The sequence below is a fragment of the Poecilia mexicana genome, unplaced genomic scaffold (genome assembly GCF_051168715.1).
Source record: "Poecilia mexicana isolate PSO_F unplaced genomic scaffold, ASM5116871v1 scaffold_8, whole genome shotgun sequence".
Lineage (NCBI taxonomy): Eukaryota > Metazoa > Chordata > Actinopteri > Cyprinodontiformes > Poeciliidae > Poecilia > Poecilia mexicana.
Genome location: NW_028263377.1, coordinates 26539091 through 26567029, shown reverse-complemented (window position 1 = coordinate 26567029; position 27939 = coordinate 26539091). Strand labels below are relative to the sequence as shown.

Here is a 27939-nt window from a genome sequence, read left to right as displayed (position 1 = left end):
AATTAATACTGAATTTGTACTTGTAGTTAAAATTAGCTCATGGATGCTTGATGGACAACTTGGACGATGCACAGCCGCTCCTGTGATGAATTCCTCCTTCGTGCTGGAGGTTAGAGTTTGCTTTGATGGTAAATTAGGTTTAAAATGGATTCAGTCTCTCTTTACACTCCCTTTCTTTGTCTTTACATCCACCTGGCAGCTCCTCTGGTAATTAGACTGATGAATGAGCTCAGCCATTTTTCCTCTTACACTGTTGACCCTTCATGTCCATGTATCTACACAGAAGACTTCCTGGTTGCCAAAATATGAGGAAATATCAACTAGTGACAATTTGGTCCAGATTCATCAGATCTTCCACTTCCACACAGAAATGGAGCTTTATGAAGTTTAATCTGTCTACTTCTGTTGGTGCTTTTATCTTAAAGCAGGGCTGATTTTCTATCTTTAATTGGGGCAAAATGATCACAAGCAAAATCTCCTTGCAAATTAAAATATTGGCAACATCAGCAGTTATTTGTCTTTAAATAACCAGGCTTTTTGCTTTCTCTTGCAAGTTCCACATCATTTTTACGCAAAAGCTGCACCCAAATCTGCTTTTATTTAATTTATTAAACTTGAAAACTGATTTTATTGTCCAGAAATTACTACATTTTTACCTATTTTTTGCAATTGATACCTAGAAATTTTGTTAAATTTGCTAAACTAATTATAGGTTTTGGATATTTAATATTTTACACATACCTTTCTAACAACAAATCTGACTACTTTATGAATTTAATTAACATATTGCATGCTTATTTATTTTTGAGCCCAGGTGTCAAGAGGTTTGGACCAAGCAGAGAAAAACAAGATGAATTTAATCTGATTTGGACTGATTTAACGATAATCAGAAATGTTTGTGAAACCAGAAAGCTTTTCATATGAGAAGATCCAAATACTCTACAAATATATATTTACAGAAAACATTTCTCTACGTCTAGGAATACAATAAATAACTTACTGCTTTACAAATCGTTTTTTATGTGAGAAATGCTATTTAAAAAAGCTAATGTCAGATAAGAAAATCACTACAAAGATTTTGCAACTTTTCATATTTTCAAACAAAGGTTAGAAAATGATTTTGCAAACGGTTATTGATCAACAGAAGCTTTTTATCTAAGGGCTAAATATTAATGTTACGTTTTTCTTATTTATGAAGGAGATGGTAAACAAAGTGTTTATCGTCCTTCTGTAAGAGTTGTAATAACTTTATAAACTGTTGCTAAATGAGGCAAATGAACGGAGAAATGTTGACATTTGAACTCTCCAGTTGATGAAAATGTAAAATAATTTTCATGTGGTGATGTTATTCCAGGGACTGGGGTCACGCTCTCTTCCTGTTTGTTTCCTTCCTCCATCACAGTCAAACATTCTGATGCATATTCATATATATTTTATATCTATATAGCACATCATAGGCACACACATTCAGATCAGAAAAACAGAAAAAAGGTTGGTTTCATTCCAGGCTAGCTTGCTAATGGTGGCCACTAACTGAACACCCACTTATGAAACTCTCCTGTTTGCTAAAAATAATTCTCAAAGTTTGTTTTGCTCCTTATAAAACCCCTGAATGGCGGGGGGCATTCACACTAGCATAGAAAAGGAAGAACAATGTTTTTTTTCTTTTATATTCACATAAAGATCTTCTTTGACTCATGAGATAATGAGCTAATTTTCTTTTTTTTCTGATATACAACATTACTCTGTCATTTTAACATTTTGACTAAACATGACTAGCTGTATATGAGAGATTTCATAAATATGTTACATCTCAGAAAGAAATAAAAAAAACAAGTGCAACAGACATTATTTTTTTGAGACCACAAATACTTGTGTGAGTACATGTAAAGTAAATATTATTGGCAATAGCTTTGATTTTTCCCATAGCTGCACTGAAACCAGCTAACAGTAGCTACACAGAGATTTCCTTTAAATCACGTAGCACAAGTAGAAGCCAATGACTGGATGTGGACTAGCTCTACGTCTCCTAACGCCTGGGTGCTTTTGGGTTATATCTTCCTGTGTAAAATGTCTTATACAGTATATGTCTATCTATATAATACAGAAGCCGTAGCTCAGAACAGTACAGTCTTATTTTATCGTTCTCTCCTGGGGTCTCTAACAGAAAATAATAAGAACATCTCGGCTCCGTAGAGGTGGAGCGTGCTGGTTGCGGAAGAAAACAATTGTCCTGAATGCTAAGGAGTGAGCAGCTCTGGATCTTAGTTTGTGAACTTTAGTTAGCTTATCCTGAGGTAAAACATTTTGTGCAATGCTTAAAGAAAAGATCCCAGTGACTGGCGGAGGGGACGCCCCTCCTCTGCGCCATGTCTTTACTGTGCGTGTGCGACTTGATGTTAATAGTGAGGATATGTGGCCGAGTCTGCTGCAAACTCAGCCCCCATGCAGCCAATTCGCTCTCAGACGGCGGTTTAAGGGGAGGAACTGCCTGCTAACTGCAACGCTAACGCCGCCAACCAGTTGGCTCATTCAGCCGCTGAAGGGAGGAGAAACAGCGGAGGACTCTTATCTTGATTCTCCAGAGTCAAAGGTGACGTCTTCAAAGTGCCGGTTTCGCTCTAATGAAAATCAAAAAACCAGAGAAGCTCAATATGCAATAACAGCAGCAAGCAAAGTTCTTAAAGCAACTTGTGTCGATCCGCTAATCTAATTTCTCTACAGTAATCCATTACAACAGTCGTGTAATAAATCTTATTTACAGGCTACAGTCTCTACTGATTTTTCATGGGTTTTATTTAATAAAACAGAGATTCTGCTCCTGCATGCTTTGCTGCGTTAAGTTTAGCGACACGTTCAGCAGAACTCAATCCCTTCTGGTACGAGCGTTTAGGAGATGTTTACCAAACAAGAGGAAAGAAACAACACAAAGTACACGCTTCATTTGGTTTGGTTTCAACACCAATCGTGGAGTTTCTAATCCACTGAGCATTAGCCGAGACGGGAATCCACACTGCCGCCGGGCAACGCTGATGCTCCTCCTCTGTTTTCCATGCTGTCCCTGAACGCAACCCGCCAGCGTTACTCCCCTAAAACGCGCTGCTGCAGAATAGCTGCATGTACGGCGATTTGCAGCAGACAGGGCCACCATGTGAGCGCTGCGAGTCCCAAAACAGAAATCTGACCTTCATGACCCTTAACTCTGCATGCTGTCATACCACATTGTACAGCTTGTAAGGCTCCACTGCAAGTGCACAACAGTAGGACACTCTAAGGTTAAAAAAGGAATAAAAAAAATCAAAGCAGTCAGAGCAGCGCTGTCTTTGAGCTAAGAATCACCAGGTTCGGTTCAGTTAGCTTCATTTCTGTTAAGAAATGGATTGAATCACGAGGGTTGACCTGATTTCTGCTTGTTGTGTGTGAGACAGAAACAACCCGGTGTATTCTCAGTCAGATGACAGCGGCTGCATACACACACCTCTGAGCATGCACCATGCGTGCTGCAGTAGGCTCACATTGGTTATGGTGACACAGCACCCATATACAGCAATCAAGATAATGCACATGTGCATAAGAGTTTCCAAAAGAAAACCAGAAGCACAAAATGAATACAAAACAAGAGCAGACCAATGATGACATCAAAGAGGTTGTTGTAGAGGGTGTCAGGGGAGGGGCTCAGCATGTGGACCTGGAAGCTTTTTGTTTGATTTAGCTCTCCACCAAGGACCGGCTGTTCGCTTGTTACGTGTTTGACTTTTTTTTTTCCCTTCTAAAGATAGTTTGTTTTTTTGTTTGGGGTAATGTCTCTCTGTCTTTTCTCGCTTTTTTTCTTTCTTTTAGTAGGGAGTGAAGCGACTGTACCCTCCTCTGTATAGGCTAGCCTGCAACATCAAAGATGAAAAAGTACCAATCAGTATTCAGGTGACAGCTTTAGTTGGATTCTCTTTCTCTGCAAATTTCCTTCCTTTAAATTTATTGACTTTCCATGTTGGAGCAACTTTGCGAATGGGAACGGTCAGCAGGCAGATTGATAGTTTGATATATTTAAGCCGATAATTGTTTTGCTGAATTGATTGCCTGACTTGATGCTCTCTGAGTGTGTGTTAGGAACAGGGTCAGCAGGAGCCGAAGTAGATTGGTGGACTCAGAGCTTAGCCAACGTAATTTATAATCTGTGGGAGCAAAGAAAAAAAAAAGAGCACTTTCTTAAATGAAAGTCATAGAAACACTAATCCCAGATTTAATAGTTACTTTAATTAAAATAAAAGAAATAAGTATATTTTTCTGCTGGAGAAGTCAGTCCTTGCAGGGCTGTAAATTAGAGGGAAGCAGAAGGAGTTGAGAGCTTTAATCACGGCTCCTTTTCATGTCTGCAGAGGTGCCTGCACCTTTCTGGAGGGGCAAACCACCACAGGATATTAGCCCGTAGATTTAGCACCATGCTCAGGATATCTAGGGCAGACACACATAAAGCATGCAAGTGGGCCTATGCATGCACACCTGCACATGCACACACGCACACAGTCCCTCCTCTCATCTCTACGTGGTCCTGTTGCAATTAGGAAACTCCAAAGGCGGCCATGCGCCTTCAACAGCTAATTTTGCCTAATTTCAGGGAGTCCTCTTGCTTGTGCAAAAACTTTTATCCATATTAGATTCGTCTGCAAGCTGGAAATGAGAAAAGAGGGTTTCCAACCTCAGAGGAACTAATTATTGTATAGCTTTTAAATGCAAAATGACTTCACTCTGCTGGAGGAGCATTAATCAAATATGATTAAAGAATTAGGAACCAAACGGGTCTCCTCTCTTTAGCTCAGGAGTTTATTAGATATTGGCCTCTGTGCAGAGCATCTCCCAGCAGCTTCACTGCTTGTTTAACACACATACACACGCACACACACACACACACACACACTCTCTCTCTCTCTCTCGGGTCTCTGTTAAGCTTCCCAAGCTCCCAACACACACCAAACATTAGCTCTGATAATTTCAGGGGCCAGATCCCGTCGTCTACTTTCAATCAAGAGGACGATTTTTAGAGTGAGGAAAATGGAAGGAAATTTGGAGGGAAAAGAAAAAAGAATAAAAAACATTCAAGCACATTTTTTTAATTAAGTAAATGAAGAGGGAGAAAGAAATGTCTTAATTAATGAAAGCTTTTAGCTAGCAGCTGCACCGGGGAACTTAAAGCTTTAGATTTTTCTTTTTATTGCTGTTGAAAAATCGCATGCATGCCGGAAATTTGAGTTATTTCTCAAGCAGAGAGCGCGCCTCCGATCAGGCTACTGGGCAGAAGAGGAGGGCGAGGCGACTCCCCGCCCCCCTCTGTCTCGCTCTCTTGTTTATGTCCCACGGCACGCTGCTGCATGCGTCTCATGGCCCTTAATCTCTGGGTTTGGTCTGCGAGCCCGCTCCCATCCCCTCCTCGCCATAAAACAAAACCAAAGAGAAACTGTCAGTTTCAAAAAAAGGTGATCTTCTATTTTTTTTTTTTTTATCTTTTCATCTTTGATGTTACAGTAGCTGCAAAAGCTAGCTAAAAACAGACATTAACAATTGAACTTCATCCCTTCAGAGGTTTGGCTGAATGGAAACAAAAAGATGAGGCAACTCGCTCGACGGCGAGTTGAATGAGGTCGGATAAAAACAGAAAAGCTTGAAAAATGAAAACAAATCATTCTCATTACAGGAGGAACTCGAGTCAAACCAATGATGCATGAGGTGAGAACGTTCGGTTATCGCACTAAATGTCTGAGCCAACTTCCACATGCCAGGGGCTTCACAGTACTGCTCAGTTCCACTAGGGTGTGCCAGAGAGCATGACAAAAACTAAATCAATTAATGAAAAAAAATAAAAATTAAAAAATAGGTGAATAAAAACCAGAATGGCTGCAGCCGCTGGTCTTTGTCGTACAGTGTGTGCTAGCTACCGTCATGATGTCAGAGTCGGGGTGCAGACAGGAAGAGGCGGCGCTCTCAGAGACTTACCATGGTCCCCACACTGTATGTGGCAGCAGGGCCAATCGTGTGGTGGTAGGGGTCTGCTGTTGCATAGACTCTGCCATAGCTGCATGACAAGAAGCACAGAGAAGACAGTCATTGATCTGTCATTGACGAACAGTTACGCATTCTTGTTTCATGCTCAGCTCTTCAAAGTCTGGCGTACAATCGGTTATTTCCCTCCTCGGCCTCCTGGGCTTCCCGCTTTATACCAGGTAGATCACAAAGGAAGGTTCAAAGGTTGGTGCATGGCGCTTGTCTTTGCTCTGTCGTCTTGATTAAGTGAATAGGTAAAGAGCAGAGGGAGGGAAGCGGCAGCTGGAGCGCTGGGTCTCTCCCCCGGAGCTTGTTTACCCGGGCTGCACACTGGGCTCACGCCCTTGTCTTTTCATTGCTGCTGGTTTGGAACTAATCCTTCCAATTTCCTTCTAAGACAGGACAAGATGTGGCTGCCTCATTTATTTATTTATTTATTTGACTTCACATATTCCTCTATTTACTTTGCTTCTGTGTGTGTGTTTTTTTCTCTTTCAGCGCTTGCTTGCAAATGAGGGTCTGCTCGGAGCAGATAAGGCACACCCAGCCAAGGACTGAGGGCACCGAATCAACCGGGAGTAAAAAAAAGGAAGAGGAAAAGCCCCTAAAGGAAACAACAAGACATCCAGCTCCCACGCCATACATGAGGTGCGTCGAGCTGCATACGATGCAAATACGTTTGTTTAGGTCCAGCAGGACATGGAGGGAAAGGTTCTGCTCAGGCTGGACGACGTGGCTTAGAAATAAAATTATTTTTTAAATACCAAATTTGATTTCTGATTCTGGAGTTGACCTGAATTCAAAGTTGTAAAATACAAAACAAGATGGTAGTTCTAACATCGCTATGGAAACCTAATGACATTGGTGTAAAAAAACCTACATTTTCCAAAAAGGATTGATTAATTGATGAAGACCTCGGTTACTGGATTTTAACGTCATCACAGCCATTGAGTCAGAAAAATTATGCAAAGAATCAGAGAAGGGGACACAGAGTTTTCTACTAAATGTGTAAATGTGAACACAACGACCACTAAACAAGGTTCAAGGTTATCACATTTCTTAAAAGCTAGAAAATAGGTTGGCTATGCTAGCTTGACTTTGACAACTTTAACATGTAGATGTGCTGCAGAATTCGGAGTTTCGGTTCTGTTTGCGAAACACCAAGTCTTCTTCCATCAGATGGTCTGGTGTTGCTCCAGAAACACTTTAAGACCAACTAGTCTCCAGCTCAGCAGGTCAGACGGCCGGTCCAACGTGACAGACCCGGATCAACGTGACAGACCCGAACCAACGTGACGGACCCGGACCAACGTGACGGACCCGGACCAACGTGACAGACCCGTAAGAGCCTCAGTGCAGCGCCTCGGGGTTCAGACCTCCCTCACCATCCTCAGCTCTGTTCAGTTACTTATGGGGCTTTGGTAATACAGCCTGTGAGCACTGTTGGCTTTTCAGATAATAAATGTTTCATATTTTACCAGGCTTTCACACGTCTTCCACAATCCTGGTGACCTAGCTCCAGATAAGTCCGATAAGGTATTGCTGAGACAATACAGACAAACGCCTATTGATCCAATGGGCATGACCGCTTATTCAAACGGAAACAAACAAACAAAGCACAACAAACAACCTGGGCGCGAATTACATTAAATCTCAGGGAAAGGTATGGGCAACAGAAACAGGAATTAAATCACTGAAAGAGAGGAAAAAGGCTGCTGTCCAATTCTGCTCCCGCCGAGCGCGGCTGCTCATAATTCGAGCCGCGCTCGGCGAGGCCTGATAAATCTTACATTATCGATATGATCTTCAGGCTCTCGGCAGGGCGTACGTTATCACAAGTGACATGCTCAATCCTTTCCAGATTAGATTCCCAAACCGGGCCAGATCCCGGCTGACAACGGCTTTCAGGGGCCGAAATGAATCAGCACGGCCTCTCCGAACGGAGCTCACCTGAACCAGAGTGACATCACTCAGAAGCCACTGGTCCGTCTCCCTCCACAGACCTGAGGCCATTCATAAATACCGCAGTGATATACCCACTCTCAGAGTCACGACATATATCACCGCTCTTCTCATCCGGTCCAACAAGGTTAGCCTTTTTCCCCGTGCATGTTCTTTAGCTCCGAGCTAAAAAAAAGAATACGGCGGCACGCCTAATGGATAAGATGAAATGAGAGGAAGAAAACCTCAGGAAACCCTAAATAACCTTCAGAGCATAGTAAAACGCTGATGAAGCAGCCACCATTCATCACCGCTACGTTTGGCCTGTAGATATGTTCCTTATTGTTAGGAAAACACTAATTACGTGAAGCTAAAGTCCAACCTCTGCTAGTCCTTCACTTCAACCAATTCTGCTTCAGTCAGTAAAGTTCTCGTTACCAAAGATAGCTTGTCGAATTGTATAGATGTTCTCATCATTCCCACCCGCTGCTGATGAAGAGAAATGCGTCTTCAACCAGTCACCACAACGGCTTCCTGTGCAGAACAAACACAGGCTTCTATGTGTTGTTTAAAAGTCAGTCAGCAATGAGGCTGAGCGTGGAAAACTTCATGAAGCAAAGCACTTTGAACTGCCTTGTTGCTGAAATCTGCTGTACAAATAAACGTGTCTGAATCACCGATTCATTTTATCGTAGGTTATGCCTCAACAGATATAGAATCCAACAAAAAAATCTAGAATATCACATTGTACGACTTTGAAATAAATATTCAATACAGTAGAAAAATGGAACTTAATATTTGGTTCAGAACCTGTCAGCTGTCAGTTTGGACCAGGTTTGCACTGCACCAGGCGTTTTGGTCCAATCTTCTCCAGATCGCGCTGGTTTTGGGCTTGTTGCCAGGCAACAAAGGCGTTTTGGTCCCTCCAAGGATTTTCCACTGAGTTCATTCGTGTCTACAAGTTTTCGTCTTCTTAAAGCCTTAAGAGATGTTCCTGCTGCGCGTTAAGAGAGATCTGAACATCGGGACCTCGCCGATATCCAACATGTTGGATTGTCTTGGACTGTAATCTCCTTTAGCCAATCAGAAAGCAAGAGCCAAAGAGACGACCAACATTTCACAAGTGAAGCCTTACAGCTTTACTTTCGCTAAAATGCTCCGACAGGTAGAGGTGTAACTACTACAGGTGATGAGTGAAGGAGAGAACCAGAGTTCTTAGTGGTTGGTTGGTGATCTAATGCTTATTTCATGCAATATTAATTATTTGAAAATCATAAAATGAGATTATTACAACAAGAACAGTTTGAGTTGTGACAGCTGCACTCTAAACTAACAGACATCTATTAGTGCAAGATAATGACATAAGATTCAAGTCTTATGTTGTGAAAATAAAACCGTTATTTAAAATCAGCCTGAGATTTTGCTTTGATGAGATTATTAAAATATCACAACAACGTTAGAGAACGTAATCAGTAATTTTGTTGTCAAGATCCTGACAAAAAAACTTGAGATTTTACCAAGACTAGAAAATGTGTAGCTTTTATTTCTCAGAGCATGCAGATACTAAAACAGAAGAAAACATTTCTGTGATTCTTATGATCCAGAGCTGGACCAGAACCATGTCCGTAATTAAAGGTCTCTGAGTGGTTGGTGCAGTGTTTGCTGCCTGGGAGGGAGTCTCACCTGTCACTGTAAGCAGCGGTGGTGGTGGGTTGGGCAAATCTGTATGCTGCATAGCCGCCCTGTTAAAATACCAAAGTATTAATTAGTGATTAAGCAAACCTGCTCAGAGAAAGGTTAGAACTCAGATACACAAGCAAACAACAATCCAGGCTGGGAGCTTTAAATGTCACTGCACAGTGTTCTGGTCCTGAGCCCACACCTCGGAGCTGCAGCTCCCCTCTGAGGCACCAGAGGGTGCTGTTTGATGTATGGTGCATGCAGCAGGAGGTGGCATTAGGGGAGTGAATGATGATCTGAGGAAGCAGCACATTTGGGGAGCAACTTATTGTGACACCAGAAGTCCAGTGGAGGAGCAGCAACAGGAGCCGACTCCCCAAATCCATCCCGTTTTCAGAGGAGGATGTTTATCCGCAGCCGCTTCTTCTTCTGCTCACAAATGAAGCAAGACGACGGCGTTTGGAGCGTTGGGGAGTCAGGACTGCTGTATTCATTTGCCAGAGTAGGGAAGGAATTAAAGAGCTCATTGTGGAGTGCTGCTATTACTCTCTTTGAAAAATGAAGCTGTTCTCCCACTGTTTTTCTATTAGCGCCACCAGAGTGTGTGCCTGTCTGTGTCCATACGCCGGATAGGTGGCTCTTAATAATGCATGTTTCCATTCATTTTTAAACTGAGAGAGGGGGGCGTCCGATTGAGCGTCCTCGTCCCGATCCAACTGGATCCAGTCTGTGTTTTCCAAGGGGACAGGAAGTCACAGCAGATGACTTCCTGTGGGACAGGCCTGCCTTGGGACCGCGCTGATTACGGCAACAGCCCCAACAAACAGGGGCCAATAAATCACCACATTGTCAAATCCTGCACACAGCAGAGCTGCACATTTGTTATTTTGTCAAGGAGGGTGTGTGTTAGCGCAATCATGTACGTGTGCAGTGGTGTGTTTCTGCATGGAGAAGCATGCATATGTATTAGCGCATGCAGTCCTGCTGCATGCATGGGCTGTTTCTGACAGCGCTGACTGATTGTTTGGGCCACAGCCGGTCCTGATGCTCAAATCTGATGGTTTTCTGCTGAAATACAATTTGTTTTGCGTGGTCGTTCATGCTACTAATTAAATGCGACCGCAGCGGTTTGCGTCCCCAAAGCGACCCGTGTGTGCAGAAGAACGGAGACGTCACTCAGAAGCAGGGGTGGCGAAATGGACTAAGCTTCATCACAATATTGAGACAACAATAAACCTGATGATTAGTAGCTTCTTTAGGACACCGTTCACATGAAAGGCTGCATCTAATCATATTTTCACACTTATTGACACCCCTGTTGAACAAACTAGAGAAAATTGTAAAAATATGGACACATTAAGTTTTTTAAACATCACTGTTACTCTGACAACAATAAATCTAAATTCTTATCATGGTTATCGATATAAAAAAAACAACCCAAACACAACACTGGATCGTTTCCAGATCAAATCTGCATTTTAGTGTTGTTTTAAACATGCCAACCGATAGGGGGCAGTGTAGCGCTAAGCTAGAACCTATCAGCCAATCAGATTGCTTCAAAATGAACATGACTTCCTGTTAGGAATTAAACATGGCACCAGGAAGTTCGTCTGTAGGTTGAACAGAAATGCAGAAAAAAAAAAATGATTCTGTAGAGAATCAGTTCATCGTCCTGCAATCGATTCAAAATGCTCAAAAATTTTGTATCAAACTATTTTAAATAAATGGTTTGATTGTATTATTTAATAATATTTAATGGCTTCTTCTTCATTTTCATTTAAGAAGAAGCCACGCAGCGAGGCTAGCTGATAATTTAAGTTACAGAATTTTACGCACAAACCTATTTTTGTTTAAATATAAACTGATGGAATTAGATATGATGTGGAACTTTACAACATTGTTTTAAATAAATATTCTTCGCTTACATTGTCGTTTCCTTGTGATATAAAAATTGGTTTCTGAATCGAATCGTGACTCTAAAAACTGGAATTAAGTCGAAAGGCAATGAAAGATTTGCATCTCTAAGGTTGAACTACTTTCCCATAGTTTTCCCAGATATCCGACTGTGATTGGCCACTGCCCTTCCTGTAGGTCACTGGAGCAGAGCGGCCATGACTTAGCAGGCGCTAGCTGAGCCTCTCTCGGTCCGCAGCGCCGCTCTCTCCTGTGGCGGTGGGTGTCTGCGCAATAAAAGCTGTTGAAATACGGTCCTATCAGGCGGGCCGGTGTGTAAGCCATATATCACTTGGGTTTAGCGTTTCATTCCAGACGCCGCCGCCGCCGCCATGCGTCGGCCGGGGTGAAAGTGAGAAGCAGCTGTCACCGCCGCCGTGCCCACTGTCATCTCGCTGTCTCAGCAGTGGGAAAATCAAAGGGACGAACTGCACACACACACACACACACACACACACACACACACACACACATACACACACACATCCAGGTTTGGACTGGTGTCAGAGTGGGGCAGTGCGGTAATTTCAGCATCATCTCCACAGCTTGTGTGAAGGGCGATGTGCAGAGGGACGGCAAATCGCTTTATCTGCTGCTGCTCTTATCTCCCTGGCGGTGACGGCTGTTTGGGGGCAACTGGCTCCACTCCGGCCCGGGCAGACCCCCCTGGGGCGGGCAGGGATATCCCGGCCAAGCCCTCAGAGCCAGCGCCGCACCGGAGGAAGAATCTAAATGACCCAACTTGACACGGGACACTGAGTCAGGGTCCGCCTCTTTGCCAAAGTCTGAGATCACAGGAAGGGAGCGAGGAGGGAGGAGCTGAGGGGGTTTTAAATTTTGTTGTCGGGTTTCTTGGCACGGCGGAGCGAGGCCTAATCGACGCGGGCTTGGCAGCGGCGCTGCTGAGCAGATCACGTTTTTGTCTCCAGGGCTGAGCCTCGTGTCTGCTTCAGCCAGGAGGAAAAGCCGACTGTACTTACATAGATCTCTGCGCCGTAGAAGCCATCTTGGTACACCACCCTGCGAAGTTGGAGGACAGGAAAGAGGAGTTAGTCTGCATGCCAGGGAGGTCAGGTTCCTGGCAGCCGTTCCACAAATAATGAATGACACGTTAAACTGAAAGGTGCAACCATCTCAAATCCCTGTCCAATTTTCTGCTCTGCTAAAGTTGTTTGTCTTTCCAGTCGCTGCAGTTGTTGGAGAGAGGAGGGGAGGACAATAGGAAGCGGAGAAGGCAGCTCTGTCACATGACTCTGCTGTATAAATCAAGCAGCTGCCAGCGGCAGCAGAGGGCCTGAGAGTGGGAGGGAGGGGCCGTGGGATTTCTGGTCTGATCCTGATCTAATCACAGATAGGCGGCCGCGTCGGGCCGGCCGGCCGCCATCACACCTCTCCCACGGCCACACACACCTCGGCTGATAAGAGGCAGCAGATCAGCGCCGGTCCTCTGAGATCGGCCCGCTAATCTCAGCTCTCACCCTGCAGGTTCTCAGGTTTACTCACATCTCCTCTATGCTTTTAATCTCAAAAACCTATAAAGTCACTCAAAACTAATTTATTTATTTCACCATTTGATTTGAAAAGCTGAAACCAGTATAAATGTATTACTGTGTGCTTTATTTCTGGTTATTTTAATGATTCTGGCCTACAGAAAATGACAGCAGACCAATAAAGAGGGAATCTTGTTGGGGCTCCTTTTGCATGAATCAGAGATGAGGAGCTTTAATCTTCAGGTTTTATCTGAGTCCATTGGAAGAACTCACATACTAATAAAAGTTCAATTGGAAAAGAACCGGCATACTTCTTACATCATCTTTTTCTAGCTTCACATCGTGCTATGCTGTTATTCCCTCATCAGAAACATTCCTGGATTGTTTCCTTGATGTTTTCATCCGTGTTTGAGGAATCCTTGATTTCCACTCAGCTCTTGCAGACCAGTGGCAGCCGCAGGTAGCAAACACCTGGTGGAACCGTGAATCTCCAGACTAACTTCTCAGTGAGGAGCATTGCTCTGTCAGCCCAATTTCAAATAATAAAAAATACATTTTTAAAGTGGTGGTATTATGTGTTTTCCACAGACAGTGCCATTTTGTAGCATAATTAAGTAACTATGTTACCTCCAGTTATAAAAATGCTACATATACCAAATGTGACTTGAAAGAAATTTTATTTTGGGATTTAATGCCTTGAAATTGGGCCTCTGTCTCTTTAAGAAGCTCCTGCTCTTTCTGAAGCTCCGCCTCCAGGAAGTCATCCCAACATGGCTCCTCTGTTAACCCTTTAATGTTTTCACCAGCGTTGTTCTGAGCAGCAGCTCCTACACTGACCTCAGCAGCTCCACCAGCTGGTTGCTAATTGCTGCTGGCTAGTCTGAAGGAGCTGAGTGGGGGAGGAGCTGCGTCTTCAAGGTGGGGCCAGGTCCATCCAGGCGTTTTAACAGCTGAATGGTTGCCATGGAGATTACAGGATTTCTCAAACATGCATGAAAGAATCAAAGCAGCACTTCATGTATGGAGTGTATTATGACTAATACATAATACTACTCCTTTAAAATGCATTGCTCTGTGTTTAATGGACCTATATTGTCACATTTTAACATGTTGAATTTGATTACTTGAGGTGAATTGAGGTTACTGTGTGGAGTGCTGGTGGATGCGTTCAGAGGTTTAGAGAGTAGAGACTCACGCTCCGTAAGCAGGGATGGGTGGCGGAGGCGGAGCTGTGCGGAACGTGTTGTACACGGCTCGTCCCCGTCCCCGCAAGTGGGCACCCCTGTAGGCCACCGTAGCGCCTGTGGCAGGGTAGGGAAACCCTGTTACTGCGGAGAGAAAACGACTTTCAGAGAAAAGCCTCCACTTGGCATTGCTTACCTTATGACAGAATACATTAGAGAGAGACGTGTGGCTCTGCTCTCTCTATGACAGAATGCATTATGTGGAAGACAAGGAAACAATAGATTTAATCTTTTCTAGGTGCGCCTCATCGAGCATCTCCCCTTCCCCAGCTCGCTGCTTTGTGTCGCACTCAGCAAGGATCCACATTTGCCGTTCTTCGCCAGCCTTGGCGTCCGGGCGGCTAATGGATGCCGCACCACTAGTTTCGCTCCACAGCTTTCGCACAGTTTGGACCCGATGGGTTTAAATTGAAGAGGAGCAATTCCAGGACAACCTGACTGGATGATCCGACAATCAGCTGATCTCTCGGGGTGAAAAGCGAAGGCAGATGTGAGAAAATGGCCAAGGCAAGATTAGAGGACAGCTAATGGGAACTTCAGGTCTCCGTTTAACCTTCAATCAGTCCGGAGGCTGTCTGATTACAGCCTGCAGAGGTGCATACAAACACTCTGATCTACAGACATGATTAACTTGGGCTCCACTCTTCCTGCAATTGTAATTCCCTCACACTCCTCCTGCACCGAGTCCATCAAAAAACAGTCAGCAGCATTATCCTTCATCCTCTGGAAACACCCCATCGTCATCCTCGCCTCAACTTATTCAAGCTGTATCTAAAATTAAAAAGTCTTAAAAAGTAAGTTATCCTTAAATACACTAATTTAAGACTATTTACTCTCACATGTAGTTTATTTTTCTTGAAGGACTTTTTGTTTAGCCAAACGTTTGAGTCGCACACAGACTCTTCCACTCAGTTCTGGGGGTTCGGGCAGTTGAGGCTAATACTACCTTAAAAATGATTGATTCTTCCTCACAATGCACATCTGAATGGGTTGTTCCAGTCACAGATATGAATATCAGAGAGTTATAACTAGGCTAACATAAAAACTGATGTAAGGGGAGGGGTGTAAAAAATAAGCTCCTTGGAATGTGTAATTATGCTTTACTGTTCTTTGCTTACTTTTTGTTTTAAATTTATCTTCTTTGTATAAAACTTTCTTTTATTACACTACATTCGGTAAAGTCGTACCTGGATAACTAGCTTTGTTGCATCTGTAACTGTTCGCTGTTTGCTGGATGTTTGTCCATTGGCTCAGTTCTGTTGCTAATCCATACGATCTTTGATTCATTCTGTGCAAAAATAGCAAACTGCTACATAACATGCAGTTTTATTTAGTACTTTTCTGTCATGACACAGTTCTTAAATTTAACTCATATTGGTTGTGGCTGAACAATCTCTACTGGAAGCACAGCTAATTTTCATGTGAGCTAAAAGAGAGACGGTGGTTTTATTTCTTTTTTCTTTTTGTAAAGACAAAAACTATTTAACTGCATTTCCCTGGACTGATCTATGTGTCAGCGTACAACAATCAAACGTGAGGAAAGATTGAGTAATAAATTATTGTTTCCCATGAACACATGGGTTACAGTCCGATAACATCTTCAATCTCATAAAAGATGTGATTATTATATTACTTTTATAATAAGGATCCACTAGAGGGCGCATTGACGGTGTAAATAGCTATCAGTCAAGTGAGTCCAATATACAATTTTCTCCTGAATTATCTTTGAACTAAATTATGACAGTTATTCATTAAGAGAATAAACAGTAGCATTTTAGTTAGCATAAATAAATCTGGACGTATTTGTTCAGCACAAATTAGCCAAAAGGTTTTAAAAAACTCAAATTGGAGTTGTTGAAGCCTGCAGAAACCCAATTTTTCTTCTTTCCTCGTTTCCATGACGACTTTTGAGTGAATTCATGGCAGAGCGGCTCCGATCGGAGGGTACGAACTCGTTGGCCGGTTAATAGCATGGATCCAATCAGAAGGAAGCGTCGGCGCGCGCTCAGTGTTTGTGGCGTTAACCCCGCAGCTGGTTACAACCACTGGGCACCGTAATGAACAACGCTGCGGTCCGGCCCCGCTGCTTCAATAAAGCTGACAAGGAGACAGATTAGTGGTGCTTTTAAAAACACGCAGAGCCAGGTTTAATGTCTTCCACCATTAACATCATGCTCCATTAGTGGGTCCAGGCACACATTCAAAGTTTGCATCTCATTTGGCCAGGTGACGCCCAGCGTTGCACCCACCCACTAACATGCAGGCCACTTTGTTTACTGCTGCTGCACCAACCGGTGCCCCTTTTCCCCCAAAAGTGATTTATAGTGCTGACCTTGACATTTAAATTAGTCTTTTTTTTGGGAGCAGTGGACGTCAGAAAATGCAGTCGCTAAAGGGCACATACACCCTCGTTCTAAGGTGTTTCCTCCAAAGAAAAATAAATTATGCGTCTTCCTTTCTTTTTTGAAAATTTGTATGCAATCTGCATGCGGTGATGTATGTGAATGTAAACTCATAATGAGTTGGCGATAGGCTACACTGCTTCAATAATAACCCATAAATCAAAGACACTGTCACACCTTGGTAGGCGCGTGAAAAGCAACAACAGGCGCGGCGAGCAGGAGCACACGCCGGCTCCAGCCACCAAAGTCAAACACCTTTTCCAGGAGGGGCGCCGGGGAAAATATGAGTTATGTGCTGGAGGGCGGCGGGATCACGCTGCACCTCATATGTCATCCGTGTCAACCTGAGAGGAGCTCAATACCTGCAGAGCCAGTCGGACCCGGGGTAATCCCGCTCTGTGCCAATGATGGGGTCATAACCGGCTCCCATAAAGAAAGATCTGATTTTCCACAAGGTTGAGCTCTAATACTTCCTGCTCAGATACACCAGCGTTTAATCCACGCACCGGGGACCAAAAACAGCTTAATCTAATCAAGAGTCTGGAGCTTAATTATCCCCCTAAAGTACACTCCAACAATGAGAGGATCTGTCTACATATATTAAGACGGCAATTAGCCTTTCTTTTCTGTCATTTACACAGCTGCTGGATTTCCACCAGTCCTCAAGAAAACTCCACCTTAGTAAGTGAAGATATGAATTGGTGAGTGAAAAGCCACTCATCTGCTGTCTCTGTTGGAATTAGCTGCAGAGGAGAGCGTGTGAGTGGTAGCCTGAGGGGGCGGCCATACGACGGCGCCTCTAAGTGACAGCTGTCTGCGGCGCCCAAAGCCTCCAGCGCCAGTAATGAAGAAAAGTTTGCCAATTACATGGCAACAAGCTAAACAGTGCAACGCGCACATCCGCCTCCGAGGATTTCTCTTAGCCGTTTTAATCGTTCCTTTTCCGTTTTAACTCGACTCCAACACCTGAATCTGGTTTGTTCTGATGAACAGTAAAATCAAAACTGATATGAAACCGTGTAACGCTCGTCTAATTAATCGTTTCCACTAACAGAGAAGCCGCTCACGCTGCTGCCACTTCCAGCACCACACCCATGTGTTCCTGCGTGGCCGTTTGAGTCCATTCTGCATAAATTATGTAGTTTAAAATCACATTAGTGCACATTAAAACAGGAGAAAGGTAAGCACAGCTATTGTTTGCCTACCAGCTACTGCACACCATCATTTGTGCCAGCGCTAACTTTTATTGCCAGCTCTCTTCGTTTAATTGGGAGCCCTCAGTTGGAGGAGGAAGTGGAGCCAGGGGCCGATGCCGCAGACCCCGCCAGCCGCCCTCCCCAACTGGGAGGAGGAGCCAATCTACCCTGGAAGAGGTTAAGAGCGGGGAGCCGGCGTGAGGCTCTCATCCGTCATTCTCCTGAATGGGTTTTGAGGACAATAAACCTGTAGCGCCAGGACGAATGGAGACGAAGTGTGCTGTCACCGAGCCAGGATTTATGGCTCCCAATTTCACTGATCTCCTGCACAGAAATGAGGACTGATAAACAGTGATTAATCGCCTTTATATCCCATTTTACTCCCACCGAAACTATATTAACTATAACTGAGACGATTTTGGGAAAATTCTGCAACATGATTGGGTTTTTTTGTTGTTTTTGGGTTTTTTTCCTGAAAGAGGAAACACTGTAAGATCTCAAGTCTTGTTTTTTATAACAAAAAGGAAGCAGTTTTTCACACATTTTGTTTCAAAAATGTATCTCTTATTTATGTTTCCCATCTTCCCAGCTGGCAAGCATATGTTGTCGTTTAGGCTTGGCAAACTCCAGCGCCATGTCAAGACGACTTGAAAAATTAGCAGCCAATAAATCACGCAGCCCCTCCTGCTTCCCCTGCCTGGAGTGGTGGACCACACTCCCTCTGATTTATGAGATGATTTGGGAAGTGTGTGTGTGTGTGTGAGGAAAATAGAGGAAGCGTGCATGGAAGAGGAGACATGTATTAGTGTCTGTGTTCTACATAGGTTATCTATTTCTGTATGCTGCGATGCTTTGGTCTGAGAGTCTGAAAGCGGGGCAGGTGGTGGAGCTGCATGTAGGCCGGGAACGTGAACGTTCGCTTATATGACGCTCACATTTCGGTTTGGGAAAATTCTCCCCGATCGCGTCCAGATGAATGAGCGTGAGGCCGTAAAAGGAGCGTGTGTGTGTGTGTGTGTGTGTGTGCAAATAATTATCAGAGGAAGATGTCGAAACGAAAGGAGTGCGGTGGGGGGGGAGGTGAGTGGGAGGCAGGGTGAGGGGTTGGGGCTGAAATAAAAATGATAGATGACTGCTTTCTGTCATGGACAGTTATTTAGAGGTTCGCCGTAAAGCTGTCCGGGGAATGAACAGATTTTAGTCTAATGAGCAGAAAGGAAAGCCGTTAAAGTGGCGCGATGTGCTCAGCACTTCTTCCAAATGAAATAGTACCATTTCCCCCTCATTAAAATGCAAAGGGTTCATATAACATACAGCAATAAAGCTGGCATGTCGAGGCAGGGAGAGATAGGGAAAACCCCACTGAGCTCATCTCGCTCCTCCATTACTGAGACCAGAAGGAATAGCGGCCTTCGACAGGGTGGGTGCCAACAATATCTCTCACTCAATCTCCCTTATTCGGTTAGCTCTGTAAAAGTCAATCTGGCGCACTTGGCAAATCCATCCACAGCAGCAGCCTCCACAATCTGATAACAGTTGCAGGGGCGCTTGCTCTTGAAATCATTTTTTTTCTCTTCTTTTCCTGCAGCTTTACAGTTGCACACTGCGCAAACAATGGCTCAGGCTCCCTCAGCCACTCGGAGCGGCTCGGATCATCCACTGCTTATCGGCGCCGCGCTCAGATTCACTTTGATTCACGGGGAATTTCATGTTCAGTCGCTTCAGGATGAACCCGATTGTAGGAATTCAGGGGGTCAGATCGGGATTGGCTGCGGCTGATAGCGGCGGAAAGGCACTGGGGGAAATAAGCAAACAGTCTTACCGGCATACAGTTCAGGACCGTACACGGCTCCTACGACCGGGTTCAGCTTCCAGCCTGCACACACAACAACACAGCTTAGAAATTACAATGAAAACGGGTTATTTCTTCTTCTTTTAGCTGACGTTACGGCACAGCTTTCACCGCAGCCAGCGCTGCGTTTACTCACCTACAGTTACTTCAGTAACTGTTTTTTTTATAGAAAATTTGCTTTTCACTTTTACTTGAGTAATTTTATTTTGAAGTATCTCTAGTCTTGAGTAAAATTTCTGCTGAATGAAAAACAAAAATTCACCCGACAGACAATTTCAGCTTTTGTTAAAGTTTTGAGTTTTTTATTGACTTTAAACATTTTCTTTTGCCAGATTTTGATATTTTACCATAATTTTCTACCTGAACTACCAGCTTTATACTTGGATCCATCTGATGATGTAATCTTTAAATAACTGATCATTTGATCAGTTACTCAGTACTTGAGTAAACGTTTCACCAAATACGTTTTTACTTGAATAGAAATATATTGAAATACTGCTACTGTTACCTGAGTGCAGTTTTTGGATGCTTTGCCTACAAACACAAACATTCCCATCTGAAACATTTTTCTTCTGGATGATTCTGACGTAGAGATTTGAGATGCAAGTCATTTATCGGCACACTGCAAAAATGCAAAACCTTACCACGTGTTTTTGATTTAAATATCTTAGTGCAAATAAGACAAAACTAACTTAAAAGTAACTTTTCAGCAAATCAGTAATTCCTTCATATTGATGAAAAAGTGCTTGTTCCACTGGCAGATTATTTTACATTTCTCTGAAGTTATGAGTGAAATATTCTCCCAGTAGAACCAGAACTTTTTAAAATTAATACTAATTATTGATGCTCTCCTGGAACAAATAGTGGATAATGCTGTCAGTTTAGATTTTTAATTAACATAACTAGTTTAAATGTATGTAGATACATTTTAAAGGCTTAAACAGTAAATGTGGTGACTCACCGTTTGTGTAAGGGTTGGCCACCTTTTTGTTTGTCATCACTCGTGCGGTTGCGTTGTTCACCTGGCATGGCAGGAAAAACGTTCTGGGGTTAGACGCCAACAACACAACCAAACATTCAGGAGGGCCACAAGCAAGCAGCAAACCAAGGAATGAAAGACATTCTCAAAATAAAATAAAATCTTTTTGTGCTTTTTGAATCAGTTCTGTTTCAGATTATCAGACAAATTTAACAGAAACCAGAGTTTAAATGTTTAGATGTGAATTCTTGGTTTTAGTGAGCTCTTTTACGTCACCCCGCTTTGGAGAATTGCTTTAATTCAGTCACAATAGAGGATTTTTAAGTCTGGACTTTGATTAGGCCACTCCAAAGGAGAGCAGGATTCATGGTTCTGTCGATTACGACAAAGTAAATCCTGAAGCAGCAAAGCAAACGGCTGCAGGTTTCATTTTCTAATAGTTTCACACTGATCAGCTGATTGTTTAATTGATCTATTTACAGAAATTGAATCAGGTGAAGGTAAAACTGTAGAAAAAAATGTTTTTGAATGCAAGATGTATTTTTGAACAGTTTTGGTCTAATTGCTGCTTTCATTGTGTTGATCTTTCAGAAAATGCTTTTTAAAATTCCGTTTATTCCAGTTAACATTTAATTGATTTGCTGACAATTATTTCCATAATCGATAAATCGCTTCAGTCTTATTTATCACTGTGCCTCAGAAATGACTTCATAAACCTTAACTTTACATCTGAGGCTCATTTATCCATTTAGGCAGTAATCAGGTCTGACTTTCTTTAAAATGTGGTTCTTTATTTATTAATCAAGTGAGCGTTTACTTTTCCACACAGAGCCATGCTGGTTTTAACAACTTAATTTAAAGAAATAATCATTTAAAGTCCATTTTTTGAGTTATTTGATTTGATTTTAAAATTAGCTTGATGATCTGAAACATTTCAGTGGCACAAAAAAGCAACAGAAGAAGAAAATACAGCAAATTGTTGTTTCCATCAGAAATATTTCTGCTGCTTTAAAGAAAAAAAAGATGAGAGCATGCATCATTAGCCTACATGTCTGAGCAAAAACGAGCATCTTCCAGTTTCACTAATTGGTTGCAAACCCAAATATATGCCAAAGAAACGGAGGAACTCCAGCCTGCGCTCTGAGTTTCCCCCGTCAACCTGACAGGAGCGACTTTGTAAACAAAAGCAGAATTAAAGCAGAAAACATGAAACGCAGGAAATGAAGGTTCAGATCTGATGATGGCATGCATTCATTCTGCTGTCAGGTGATGATGGACAGCGGCTCGTCCAGCTGGACATGTATGGATCCCACGTTCTACTGAGAACAAATTACACGCACCATTATGCATGCATGCAACCACATCCACACACACACTCACACACACAGCAGCCACATGCTAATGCTTGGATTAGTTGGTAAACTGAGCACACAGCAGGCAGGAAAGGAGAAAATGTGGGAAAAAGTGGAAGCACCTCGATTTTGCGTCCCTCTACGATTGTACCGTTTAGTTTCTCTCGCGCACGATCGGCGTCTGTGCTTGTTTCAAAAGTTACAAACCCAAAGCCCTGAGAGCGGCGCGGTCGCCACAGGTGGAGGAAGAAAGGACACACAAAGGGAGAAGAGAAGGGAGAGAGGAAAGAAGACAGGAGAAGGTGAGCAGCAGCGGCGGCGGAGTCGAGTTGTAAGCAGCCAGATTAATTAGAGGCAGTTAGTGAGGCGTCAGGAAACAGCAAACAGAGATCCGAGAACGGTGACACGACCTCACACAGCAACGCCAGCAGACCTGCCCGCTTTACCCAATTAAACGCCACAGCTGCCGTGGCACGGGCGAGTCAGGAGCCAGCGAATGCAAAACATGGCTGGCTGCCATGATGGCGCTTTAATTATCGGCACAACTCGCTCCTATTGCATCACTGCAAAAACACAATTTCACCAAGTACTCTTGCTTTAGCTTCCAGTGCCAATACCTTAGTACTTTTAAAATTAGACTAAATAAACGTACAAGTAACTTTCCAGCAAGATAGAGTCAACAATTCCTTAATTTTGATTAAAAAGTACAAGTTCCACTGGCAGATTATAAGGAAAATGTCTGGTTATAAGTGGGAATATTTGCCAAACTAAACTTATCAGTTTTATGAAATTATTAGCTCAAAACAAACTAATAATTTACTGAAAAATAACTTACTGAAAAGTTACTTGTGAGTTAGTTTTGTCTTATTTCACGTCTACAAAGTTATTTTCACAAGAAATTCCTCAGCAGTGATGAAAAGGCCAGTGGAACTAGTACTTACATAAAATCAAAGTGAAAGACTTTGATTTTAGTAACTGAATTAGAACAAGCTGAAAAAGTTACTTTAAAGTTAGTTCTGTCTTATTTCAAATGTACTCAAATATTTTAACAAGAAATTAACAAAAATACTTGGTAAGATTTTTCCCCTTCGTTTGAGGGAGCAAAAGAGGATTTCTCACTGCAAGAACACAAAATCTTACCAATTATTTTTGATTTAATTTCTAGTGCAAATATCTCATTACACTTCAAATAAGACAAATCTATCTTAAAGTAATTTTTCAGAAAGATATAGTTGTTTGTTTTAAGTCAATAATGACTTGACATTGATTTAAAAAGGCAGATTATTTCACTTACAGTATAGGTAAAATGTCTTCTTAGAGAGAAAATCTGCCTAATTAACACTTTAAATCAATATTAAGGATTTGAGTTAAAACAAACTCCTATATCTTACTGAGAAGTTATTTTTAAGTTAGTTTTTTCATATTTAAAGTGTATTAAGATACTTGCACCTGAAACTAGACCAAAAATACTTTTGTGTTTTTGCAGTGTGAAACCTGATCTTAAAGGTTCAACATCTTAACAGAAAGTAGGAATAAAGACCAAAGAAACGATATTGACTAAAATATACCCAGCCTCCCATCGCCCCTGTCCTCCCCCCTCCTCTGGGGGGGTTTGTCACTTCGCTGAGTTATGTGGACTGGGATCCTGGACCTGAGCCATTAAGACATTCTGGCCAAACAAGTCCCATTCCTGTAGTTTCTATATATACGCATGGCGGTTTGCAGGGAGCATGGCCGCTGCTGCCTGATAATTGCTGGAGGATGTAATACATGTGAGAGACGGCGAGCATCCAGGATCCCGGCCGCTGGCATAAATAACACGGGACCTGTCCGCGGGGGGACGCAGATAAAGAAATAAATTCAGGAAAAAAAAGAATTGAGGGCAAAATTAATCCTTTGGACACTCACCCGACTCCGTTTTTTTATCACGCCAAATAATTAGCTTACAAGAGGAGAGAGTGGAGGCGCCATTTTTCAAAGGAGACAAACATATTGAATGCAAATTGCCAAAGCTTCATAGGAAATAGATTATTTATTAATGGCCTGATAGGTTCATTATATAGCACAGAGAGCGCGCGAGGGAGAGAGGCATCATGGGTAATGGCTTTGTGGGGCACAAACAATAAATGCTTGTTACAGCGGAGGAGGCAGGTTTATCCGGTGCTCCATCTTGTCTGGCAGAAGAGGCTGAGCGCGGCAGCGGCGTTGGGGCGGCGGCTGCTTCCTGGACCCTCCACGCGCCCCAACGCCAGACCAGCAGCTCCCAGTAGCCCTCAGTAGCTCCCAGTAGCCCCCAGTAGCTCCCAGTAGCCCCCAGTAGCTCCCAGTAGCTCCCAGCGGCTCCCAGTAGCCCCCAGTAGCTCCCAGTACCCCCCACTAGCTCCCAGCGGCTCCCAGTAGCCCCCAGTAGCTCCCAGCAGCTCCCAGTAGCTCCCAGTAGCCCCCAGTAGCTCCCAGTAGCCCCCAGTAGCTCCCAGTACCCCCCACTAGCTCCCAGCGGCTCCCAGTACCCCCCACTAGCTCCCAGTAGCTCCCAGTAGCCCCCAGCAGCCCCCAGTAGCCCCCAGTAGCCCCCAGCAGCCCCCAGTAGCTCCCAGTACCCCCCAGCAGCTCCCAGCAGCTCCCAGTAGCCCCCAGTAGCTCCCAGTAGCTCCCAGTAGCCCCCAGCAGCTCCCAGTAGCTCCCAGTAGCCCCCAGCAGCCCCCAGTAGCTCCCAGTACCCCCCACTAGCTCCCAGCGGCTCCCAGTACCCCCCACTAGCTCCCAGTAGCTCCCAGTAGCCCCCAGCAGCCCCCAGTAGCCCCCAGTAGCCCCCAGCAGCCCCCAGTAGCTCCCAGTACCCCCCAGCAGCTCCCAGCAGCTCCCAGTAGCCCCCAGTAGCTCCCAGTAGCTCCCAGTAGCCCCCAGCAGCCCCCAGTAGCCCCCAGTAGCCCCCAGCAGCCCCCAGTAGCTCCCAGTACCCCCCAGCAGCTCCCAGCAGCTCCCAGTACCCCCCAGCAGCTCCCAGTAGCTCCCAGTAGCCCCCAGCAGCTCCCAGTAGCTCCCAGTAGCCCCCAGCAGCCCCCAGTAGCTCCCAGTAGCTCCCAGCTATGAATGGGAATCGACAGCATTCGTGACTCAGCTGTCGGCGTTATGGAGAGCCGCGGAGCTTCTACACTCCATTAAAGGAACAGCTGGATGAGCCGCGCTGGGCCGTTCACGCCGCCGCAGGCTTCACCTGTCCTGACTGATACCGCAGCAACGCCTCGCTGCAGCGGCCATTTTTCCTGCCTCTCCCGCCCAGACAGCGTTTGGGATTGATGCGATCGTGTCGGGGTTAAGTTCGGTCACCGGGCGCTTATTATGGATGAGTTTTAAAGTGCGTGATGGACGTATTGCCCGACACTTCGCCTCCCGGTTGGAGCTTTGTTTACTTAAAACTACAGCAGCTCCATGTTTGGGGAAAAATGCTGAGCTGCTTCTTATTTAAATAAATCTGCATATTTGTGACCTTTTTATGAAGACTAACAACCGGGGTGGGAACCAGCGAGCGCGGGGCCGAGCGCCGCATAAAGAGGGGAAGCCAGAAAGTGCTGAGAAAGGTAGTCGCACATTGTTAGTTTTGGTCTTATTATTGGATTTTTTTTATTTATAACCAGAAGAAATGCAAAATAAGGCCAACTTCATCCTTCATGTGGCTCCTTTAAATTAATTTATTCAACATATGGACACATGATGTCCTATTTGTGAGGAACAGCCTAGATATATTCAATATTGATAAATGATATTTATTTGGTTGTGTAACGATTGCTTGAAGCTGGTCACTCCATTTATTCAGGCACACCTAAATAAATTAAAATATCATTAAAAAGTTAATTTGAGTCACTAAATCTAAATATGTAGATTTAAGAATTTATTTGTGGATGATTGTAGCTAACAGAAAATTAGAATATTAAAAAGAATGATTTTAATCCAGAAATGTGTCCCTACTGAACAGTTCTTGGTCTGGGCTCCTTTTGCATAAATTACTGCATCAATGCGGTGTAGCACGGAGATCAGCCTCAGGTTTAGGTTGCTATGACAACAGTTTATAGATTCTCTACAGGGTTCAGGTCACACCAGTTTCAATTCAGTTCAATCAAAGAAAACTTTATTAATCCCAGAGGGAATTACATTTTTCAACCATGACAACTGAAGCAACTTACTACCGTTAGCAAAATGCTAAAGCTCATCAGAAGATCCAAATCTGTTTGTATTTTTTACAACCTACATCACACTTTTCCATAGCAGCCTGAACGGTCCAATTACATTTTTCACCAGAGAAAAATCTGATTTGTGCCCCTTCCATTCAATCGTATCTTATTGAGCCAAATCCAAATTTTATGTCATTGATGTGAGATGTGCATCATGGTTCTGCTGCAGAAGAAGCCAGACGCCGTAAATCTGGACGTAAACGACTGCTGAGGATGGATTTGTCTGACTCCACATCCAGGCTGACCTGTGTACAGAAGCTGCAGTCAACAGGCTGCTGCTGTTGGCTGGACTTCTTTTTTTTTTAGTCTTGTTCTGATTTGGTGATGATTCTGTCGGCTCTGACTTCATCCAATCATAGACGACGGCGGCCATTATTACTGCCGTAAACGGAGCGCTGCGGCGGGACGTCTACGTTCTTCTTCTGCACATGCGGGTCGCTTTTGGGACGTTCACAGAAGTCTGACTGCAGTCGCATTTAATTAGTAGCAAGAACGACCGCGCAAAAAATATCGGATTTCAGTAAAAAATCAGAAGTGAGCATCGAGAGATGCTGTGTGAGCCTCAACTTCACCCGCCATTGTTAAAGGAACAAAAATCCCTTTTTTAAAATCTAAAATCACCAAAAATGTAGATTTTTTCCCCCCAAACTCAATAATAAACTAAGCATGAACTATTTTAATTTAATCGTTAATTGAAAGCTAAATGCTGAATGTGCTGATAGTTTTGGGCTCTGATGAAAATGTAAAAAATATTTTCTCTCTTTATAGCAATAAAAACATGATCTATATACGTCATTTGAAAACACTTGTTATATTTAGACAAATGCTAATACAGCAATTACAAGCAGATTTGAGTTGAATAAAATGCATAACATAAAAATATTAGCAAGTATTTTTGATCTAGTTTGTAGTGCAAAATGTCTTGGTGCACTGAAAAATAAGAAAATTAAATCACAAACAAGTTTTCAGCAAGATAAATGAGCTTGTTTTTAGTAAATAATCCAGATTAGAAAGGACTAGTTTCAGATTATTTCACTTGTAAAACCTTTCAAATTCATTCTTGAATTGTAGACAGGGGCCACAAATGGCCCACAAACCCCACTTTGAACACCCCTGAATCATTGGTTCTAGTTTCATTTCTGAAACATTTTATGCTCCCAGACTAAGCAAAACATTACGACCAGGTCATGAAGGTTTCAGGTCTTTGCTCAAACCTTTGAATCCATTTTCAGTTCTTTTAAAATCTCATCTGGTTCTCATGGATCTTCTCGTCAGCTGGATGTTTTAAATCCTACGTTTCCTCACAAAGTGAATATCTGAATAGCATGAAGCCATCTGAATGAATGGTCAGGTTTGGAGCAGGCTCCTTCCCATCTGCTGGAGGACCTGCAGCTTGCTGGTGGATTAGGCGAAATGTGAAACAGCTCAATAATAAATTGATTGACAGGACTAATGATTCACAACTTGTGTGAGAGCTGCACCAGACAACAAAACAAGAGGGAGGGAGGGAGCCGGAGAGCGAGGGGCCGGCTGAATTCGGCTCTGCAGGACCGGGCTTAGAGACGGCTACTCTTCGCCAATG

General features: G+C 43.5%; 1 protein-coding gene and 1 long non-coding RNA gene across 2 annotated transcripts in view; one reads left to right on the top strand and one right to left on the bottom strand.

The window, feature by feature from the left end:
• Positions 1-27939, bottom strand: part of rbfox3b (RNA binding fox-1 homolog 3b) — a 54128-nt gene that overhangs the window by 8841 nt on the left and 17348 nt on the right. The window contains exons 4-9 of the mRNA XM_088007793.1: positions 20756-20816; positions 19765-19818; positions 14296-14428; positions 12591-12630; positions 9661-9719; positions 5989-6067 (exon numbers count right to left, since the gene is read on the bottom strand). Of these exons, the coding sequence (XP_087863919.1) occupies positions 5989-6067; positions 9661-9719; positions 12591-12630; positions 14296-14428; positions 19765-19818; positions 20756-20816 (426 nt within the window). The remainder of the gene's footprint in view (positions 1-5988; positions 6068-9660; positions 9720-12590; positions 12631-14295; positions 14429-19764; positions 19819-20755; positions 20817-27939) is intronic.
• LOC106914683 (uncharacterized) lies at positions 6064-6804 on the top strand. Its single transcript, XR_015763942.1, has 2 exons — positions 6064-6240; positions 6535-6804. It is a non-coding gene; the product is annotated as an uncharacterized LOC106914683 (long non-coding RNA).